The sequence below is a fragment of the Macaca thibetana genome, chromosome 17 (assembly GCF_024542745.1).
Source record: "Macaca thibetana thibetana isolate TM-01 chromosome 17, ASM2454274v1, whole genome shotgun sequence".
In the NCBI taxonomy this organism is placed as follows: Eukaryota; Metazoa; Chordata; class Mammalia; order Primates; family Cercopithecidae; genus Macaca; species Macaca thibetana.
In genome coordinates this window covers 788,308-795,984 of record NC_065594.1, presented here as the reverse complement: position 1 = coordinate 795,984, position 7,677 = coordinate 788,308, and the positions used below count along the sequence as shown (strand labels likewise).

At 52.9% G+C, this 7,677-nt stretch overlaps 1 protein-coding gene across 4 annotated transcripts in view; it reads right to left on the bottom strand.

The window, feature by feature from the left end:
- Window positions 1-4,727: 4,727 nt before the first annotated feature.
- CRYL1 (crystallin lambda 1) overlaps window positions 4,728-7,677 on the bottom strand; it is a 140,834-nt gene continuing 137,884 nt past the window's right edge. For all 4 annotated transcript variants that reach the window (XM_050766748.1, XM_050766747.1, XM_050766750.1 and 1 more), the window contains 2 exons: window positions 5,677-5,783; window positions 4,728-5,296 (listed from right to left, as the gene is read on the bottom strand). In XM_050766748.1, the coding sequence (XP_050622705.1) occupies window positions 5,183-5,296; window positions 5,677-5,783 (221 nt within the window). In that variant the 3' untranslated portion in view covers window positions 4,728-5,182. The remainder of the gene's footprint in view (window positions 5,297-5,676; window positions 5,784-7,677) is intronic.

Here is a 7,677-nt window from a genome sequence, read left to right as displayed (position 1 = left end):
TTAGATCCTGCCGGGTACCTGCTATGAACAGCACTGGGGCTGAGGGCCAGGGATGCAAAGAGGACAAATGCAGAGTCCCTGGACTCAAGTCCCTTCCTCAGGCTTCCAGCGTGTCACTCCGTGCCCGAGACGCTTGTGTGAAGATGGCTTGGTCTTCTCTAGGTGCCTTTGCTGTGTGTAGAAGCTTCACCAGTGATGATATTTTGTGCCATATTTACATACAGGATATCTGGCAGCCTGTTTGTAGACGTTTCTAGCTTTTGCCTACATAAAAGGGAGAGTGATACAAGGAAAATGGAGAAAGATCTGAAGAGACAGTGTTGACACATACCGAAGCGCTTGTAACCCTCCTCTCAGTTGCCCCATGGACTATGCTAACGTCTCTGATGTCAGCCAGGCTAGAAGGAAGCCAACAGAACTAGAAAACGCTGGACCGCTATATGGCTTGGGGGTTTAATCAGTGCTTAAGTTGCCCTTTGCACTTAGATGTGAGGTTGGTCTCAGGGTGAGGCCCATAATGAAGGTAAACCGTGATGACAGGAAATGAAATGAGCACAGGATGAAGGCGGGCCCGCTGCACAAGCCCTGTGGGGTGGGATGTCTTCCAGACACACACAAAGAGCGTCGCCTTTAAGGGGCCAGGGCTGGAGGTCCAGGCCACCCCGATCACAATACGCTTTTCTGCCATCTGCGGCTCCTCCCTCCTATGCCCTTTCATTCTTTCTTTCAACAATTATTTTTTTTTTCTTTTTTTTTTTTTTTTTTTTTTTTTTTTTTTGAGAGAGTTTCTTTCTTGTCACCCAGGCTGGAGTGCAATGGCGCGATCTCAGCTAACTCTGCCTCCCAGGTTCAAGCAATTCTCCTGCCTCAGCCTCCCAAGTAGCTGGGATTACAGGTGCCCGCCACAATGCCCGGCTAATTTTTTGTTTTGTTTTGTACTTTTAGTAGAGACAGGATTTCACCATGTTGGCCAGGCTGGTGTCGAACTCCTGGCCTCAGGTGATCCACCCGCCTTGGCCACCCAAAGTGCTGGGATTATAGGCATGAGCCACCGTGCCTGGCCTCAACAATTACTCCTTTGGTCCCTTCTATGGACCCGATGCTATTCTAGGTTGTAGGAATTCACCTCTACTAGGCTTTTCTTCTCTCTTTTTGGACTGACAACGGAAACATCACCTACTTTAGGAAACACCCCGACAGCCCTTGTCCCCCACCATCATTCCCGGGTGCTCCTGGGACACCCACCCTGTGCATGGCTCTGTGGTTGCACTTGCAGCTTTAAATTATGCTTTTCTCTTCATGTGTGCGTCTTCCCCACCAGACTGTGAACTTGTCACGGTCAAGGTCAACACAATTCCATAGCCTCAGACGCCTACATAGTCCTTGCTCTAAACACATTTATTGAATAAGGGAACTGTGGCAGAATCAGCCACAGTTCCCTTATTCATCTCTTTGAAGACAAAATGGTGACAACAGAGTGTGGAGGGAGCCTAGGCACCGGTCTTGTGTTCTTCCCCATCACCGTGAAGGGCCAAGCTTCTTCCCACGGAACCACAAGCTCCCTCCCCTAGGCTGTCACGGCTCAGCAGCGCCCACCACACCCCTGCTCAGACACCAAGCTAGCAAGCAACTTTCTGGTCATGGTTGGGTCCTACTCTCCTGCCCACCCATCTTCTCCATCCCAGGAAACGGCAACTCTCCCTCCATCCACAGAAGAGTTGTCCTTGACATTTGCGTTTCTCTCATTCCCCACATGCTGTCTGTCCATCCTGTTGGCTTTATCTCCAAGACAGCTCCAGAATCTGGCTGCTGCTCCCCTCCTCCTCCTCCAGACCTCTGCTGCCATCCCTGACCAAGACAGTGGCAAGAAAGCTGGACTCCCTGCTTCCACCCCAGCCTCTGGACAGTCCCTCTTCCACCCAAGCCAGAAAGGGGTTTGAGAAACAGAGCGAGATGGCGCTGCTCCTCTGGCCTCCCACCTCACAGAGTATGAGCCAATCCTCCTGTCAGCCTTCGGCTCCCACCCTTCCTGTCTTGGTCTGTCCCCCGCCACCTTCTCCATCGCTCACTCCTGCCACTCAGCCTGATGGACCATCCAACTGTCCCTTGGACGCACCCCTTCACCCTGACCTCTGGGCCTCTGCCCTTCTGTTTTCTCTCCCTGCAGCGCTCTTCCCTAGAGCTCCCCGTGGTCTGGTTGCACACTCCTGTGGGTCTCTGCACGAATGTTATAATCACCTTCCTTGATTACCTCTGTAGAACTGCACACACACCCCACCTGTACACCCTGTCCAAGGTGTGTCTCTCCTGCTCCAAGCAAGGCAAGGCTGAGAAATGGGCACAGACCAGAGGAGACTGGGTGACGGAACAATGACATGCAATGTGAGCTCCTGGATGGGATCCTGGAACAGAAAGAGGATACTTACGGTAAAACTGTCACATGAAATTATACAGCCGCTAAACTAACAAAGCAAACGAATGCTTTGGTAGCCGGACCCCAGGGACGGCAAACTGAAAAGCAGAAAGGCCTCCATAAGCCAGAGGTGATTGCTTTGAAGCCCTCCCACTTACATCTGAAGGGCCTGTTGCTTGGGTTTTGTGTGAGGTTAGGCTCACATACCCCGCTCTCCCTTTAGCTGTGTCTTGGGCCAATTCCTGGCTCTATCCAGCTGTTTCCGTAACTGTCTTCCTGAAGCTGGGCCTAGAACCGTAAATGAGCTCGCTGCTGCTCTCAAGCCTGAAGAGCCTGCCTTTTCAGCCCTTACGTGAGACTCTCTGGGCACTCCCACAGCCGATCACTCCGCATTGCACACTGTGCCTGCTTCAAGCAAGATCATGAAGCTTCTGTCTGCTTCCTTCTGCCAGAACATGCCTGATATCCACACAAAATGCCTGACAGCAAAAGTGGGAAAATAGAACTTATACGAATGGATGTCCCTCAAAGTCATGCAGAGGTCCGCCCTGCACGCTGGCGCCAGTGCTGCCCAGGGCTGCCGTGGCCGCTCCTCTTGGCATGCATGGCTGAGGGATGCCATGAGCCCCGCAGGCCATGGGTGGGGCCACCTGCACCCCATGCCCCCCTCATTTCAGCGACCCCACATCTGGGCCTGGGAACTGCAGATGGCCTTGGCCGGCTCATCAGGGGAGTCCTGCAGGCACAGGGGACGGCACAGTGACAGGGCCAAGACCCGGGAGTGAGCAGAAGGAAAGCAGCCAAAGCCGGAGGCTCAGGGAGGAGCGCAGGCCTGACGGAAAGGAACTCTGTCAGTAGGTCACAGGGTGTGAGGGGTGAGGGATTTAGTCACCAGTTAAGGAATTTCTGAAACTTAATCAGATGAAGAGAAGGATCCTTTTCCTGCTAAAGCCTCCTTCATGTCTGGCCACATCACCTTTTCAGTGAAGTTTGCATATCGGGCACTCATATTTCCTGCCTCTCCCCTAATCTCCTTATCTCGTGGGTGGCATCAGCTCCAACCTCCCGCCTCTCTCGGGTCCTGCGGGGACTGTGGGTTCCACCCGGGATGGTTTCTGCATTCGCTGCCCGACCCGCTCTCATGTGGACCCCAACACTCTCTGCCTCCAGGCTGGTCCCTTCTGCTGTGGGATGAGCTTTCCGAGAGCCTGACCTGATGGGGCACTCCCTGCCTGCAGAATGCTTGGTTCTAGGTGAAGGCCCAGCTATTGGCACAGTCCCTGGATTCTTCCCCACCTGGCCCCACTCAGCATCCCCTCCAGGGCTCCTTTTTGGTCATGGTGGGCAGCTCCTCATTTCCAGAGCACTCCAGCCCTTCCCCATGCTCTCCTCCCGGAAGGGCTGGCTGACTCCACCTGTTACCTGAGCCCCCTCATGGGCCACCTCCTCAAGGCCTTCCAGGGCACACAGGGCAGGCAGCTGGCCAGGCTCTCCTGTGTTGGATTCCTCTGGAGCACCAGTCCTGTTTTATTCTCAATTTGTGTTCTCTTATGGTGACCTTCTGAAGGGCAGGGGCCACCTGTGGGATGCCTGGCACATCAGAGTCGCTCAGCGCATGCTGTGAGAATAAGCAAGTGCGAGGCAGGAGCCTGTGAGCACAGGTTAGCCAAGATGATCACTTTTACACAGCTCCTGACCGGGGCCACTGCTTCCAACACCTCCACAGCCTGGCCCCAAGAAAAGGCATCTCCCTGCTGGACGAAGCTGGGCACCAGAAGCTGCAAGGCTGGGAAGTGTCAAGGGAGCCCAGTGGTGGCATCTGGCCACTGTGGTGTGCATGGCCTTGCGGGTGGTGGGGCATGTACTGGGACTAGATCTAGGAAAAGACCACATCAAAGACAATAATGGAATGTTGGATCAAACAGGTACTTTAGTGTAGAACTTTGGTGCCTTTAATTTGCTAGAGACATGGGGTGTCTAAGGGCTGGGCAGTCAGTGGTGTTTCAAAAACATCATCTGATCATACAGCCTCAGGACACTGGAAGCTACTCCGGGAAAAGCACACATTGCTGGATGTCTGCTGAGAGATGGACGAAGGGCCTGGGAAAAAGTATCTGCTTATGACTTATTCGTCGTGGTCACCCTTAAATACGCCCGTCATCAGGATCAAATGCTGTCTGCTGAGTGACGGACAGAGGGCCTGGAAAAAAGTATCTGCTTATGACTTATTCGTCGTGGTCACCCTAAAATACGCCGGTCACAGGATCAAATGCTGTGTTTCTCAGAAAAAAAGCGAGAGGAAAAAAGACATCTGTAAGGAATCAAAAACGTTTATTCAGAATAAGCGTTAGCAAAACGAAGGGAGGTGCCTCATAAAGGCAGGGCCGCAGAGTACTCAGAAAGGGATTAGAAAATAATTACAAAAATATTTTGCCACATATTAACATGAAACTACAATCACTGGCTGTAAAATATAGTCATACGTAATCAAGCTGAAAAGAAAAAGTGAAAATCTCCAGGTTATCTGCCCAGGTGGCAGGAAATCGACAGCCCCGAGAACGCAAGTGCTGCTGTGCCGCCAGGCCCAGGGCTACGACCCAAAGCGACGGGCAGACCACCGGCCTGCACCACCGCACTCGGGCTGCACACAAGACAGCCAGCTTAGGATCTCCGTGGGCTGCTCCCTGTGTCACAGAGGGCTGATGAAGAGCTCCAGGGTTCCCAAACAGGGCCTCCAATGAGAGGAGTGGCAGCTGCATTACAAGAAATTCACTGGGGCTGCACCTGACTCTTCAACTTGGCAAGTCTCATGAGGCACTCGTCCCTCCACTGCCTCCTGGCAGCCAAGTGCTCTGGGTCATCAGGGACCTTCACGCACATGTCCTGCGAGAAGGAGAAGGAAAAAAAGGACAATAAAGAGGAAATAATTTACCAGGAGTGTAATTATCGCTCTTGTTTATGCAAACTGTGCAGAAACTGCTTTGAAAGCAAAAGCAGTAAACCCTCAGTGAACGGCAGCTTTCCAAATCTTGAAAGACCTCAGTCCCTCAGAGAGAAGTCACAGTGAGCTACCAGTTTACTGGTCACCCTGTCCTTAAGGTGTCCTGGTGACATGATGGAAGCATGAACAAAGTTATGAATGAGGAAACACTCAGATCAAGGTCCAAGATTCCAGCTGCAGATGCACGCCCACCCACCGTAGAGGTGAGGGGCGGCAAGTGCTGCAGGTGGCCGACATGCTTCTCCACAGTGAGTCTACGCACCTGGTTAACCTTCTCAGCGGTGGCCCTGGAAAACTCTGGAATGGGTCCAAAAGTCTTTAGGACATGTTTCATGCCTTCGCTGTATCTGTCGCAGTAGCTTAACATACCTGGAATTGCATGAAGACAAGAATCCACAATCTCAGAAAAAACATTCTTAAACTCAGAAATGCATTCAGAGAGTTTTACCCTGGGGTCAGATAAGCTATATTCCTCCCTCCCTGTGAAGACAAGACAGAGCTGGGGAATGTGTATGGGCCTGCTGGCACCGGAGAAACAACCCTCCCCATTACCCACTGCCCACACTGGCTCCTGGGTGTTCGAATGTCAAAAAGTGCTGGGCCTAGCTGGGCATGGTAGCTCATGCCTGTAATCCTAGCACTTTGGGAGGCCAAGGAGGGTAGATCACCTGAGGCTGGGAGTTCAAGACCAGCCTAGCCAACATGGTAAAACCCTGTCTCTACTAAACACACCAAAAAATCAGCCAGGTGGCATGGCTGGTGCCTGTAATCTCAGCTACTTGGGAGGCTGAGGCAGGAGAATTGCTTGAACCTGGGAAGCAGAGGTTGCAGTGGGCTGAGATCACGCCACTGTACTCCAGCCTGGGCAACAGAGCGAGACTCCATCTCAAAAAAAAAAAAAAAAAGTGCCAGGTCCCTCAGACCTCGCATGCCACCTCTGCTGGTGCATCTCACGATCTCACGGGACACTCCGGTTGGCCCGCGTTCACACACGGATTTGTTGGCTACCCCAGTAAGTCCTAATGTCACCAAAAGTGTTTCCTCCAGCCATGTACGGGGTTATTTGTGTACAACGCTTAAACGCATTTTCCAAGAATTAAAGATGTCAGATCTCAGGTAAACCCATCACTTATCTCACTGTTAGGCCACAGATCTGTTAGCACTGAGCTGCGGTGAGCCGAGATAGCATCTCCGCACTCCAACCTGGTGTGACAGAGTGAGACCCCACGGTACTGGGTACCGTCAAGGCTGCAGGTACTTGAAGCACTGGCTGGAGAGCTCATGTTGGCTTGTGCCCTGCTGGTTTGGGTGGATGGAGCCGGGCGCTCGGCTGCACAAGCCCCCATGCACGCTCCCCACGCTCCTGCTGCTCCCCAGCCTTGGGGAGCCATGATTTCTCAGATTCTAAGGAGAGGGCCCTGGGACTTTGGTGAAGAGACTTATCCTGGAGGGAGAGGGAGGGAGCCGCACGGGTTAGGCTGACTGCGCAAGAATGGGGTGCGCCCAGGGGAAAGCGCAGGCCAGTCACGGCCCCCACCCGGCACCAGCCTGCCCCGACCCGCCGGGCCAAGCAGACTCACTCTCCCTCACATTCCTCCCCTCCCTGCTGCCGGGAGGGGAATGCGCCGGTGCCGGCCTGTGCTTAGCAAGTCAAGTCAGAAGCCCGGGCCGGGATCCTGGAAAGGGAGGAGGCGGCGTTTCTGGTTCTGGGCGCCATGGAGGACACAGCCTGGGCTACTGCCGCCACCCTGACCGTTTCCCACATCTTTCACACCCTTAAAGGCTCAGCAACTGGTCAGTCCGCCTACAACGATAACACGGGGACCAAGGAAGCCGCAGAACGTGCAGCGCCTGCCCCAGCTCAGCTTCCCACTCCCCACAAAAACTGTGGATGATCAACTTAAAATACGAACCGTCAGTACTAGATACGCTCAAAAAGCAAAAAATAAACAAACAAACATCAGCTTTGGGGTTTAGTTTTGATTGACCTATGCTGATGTGAAAGCCTAAAATCACTGGGTTGCAATTTATTTGCTTCAAATAGTTCTTCTCTCTCAGTGTGCTAAAATTTCCCCCAAAATGGTTCTGAATGGTGAACGACTCAAACACACCAACTTTTCTGACATGCGCACCTGAAAGTAACGGAGGGTGCTCTGTTTGTAAAAGAAGGGGTTTCATCTCATTTGACCTGTGCTGATTTGGCAGCGCAGAATTCTGGAAGGCTCTTGAGCTTTCCAGCACTGCAGAGGTACTGGAGGTGGCC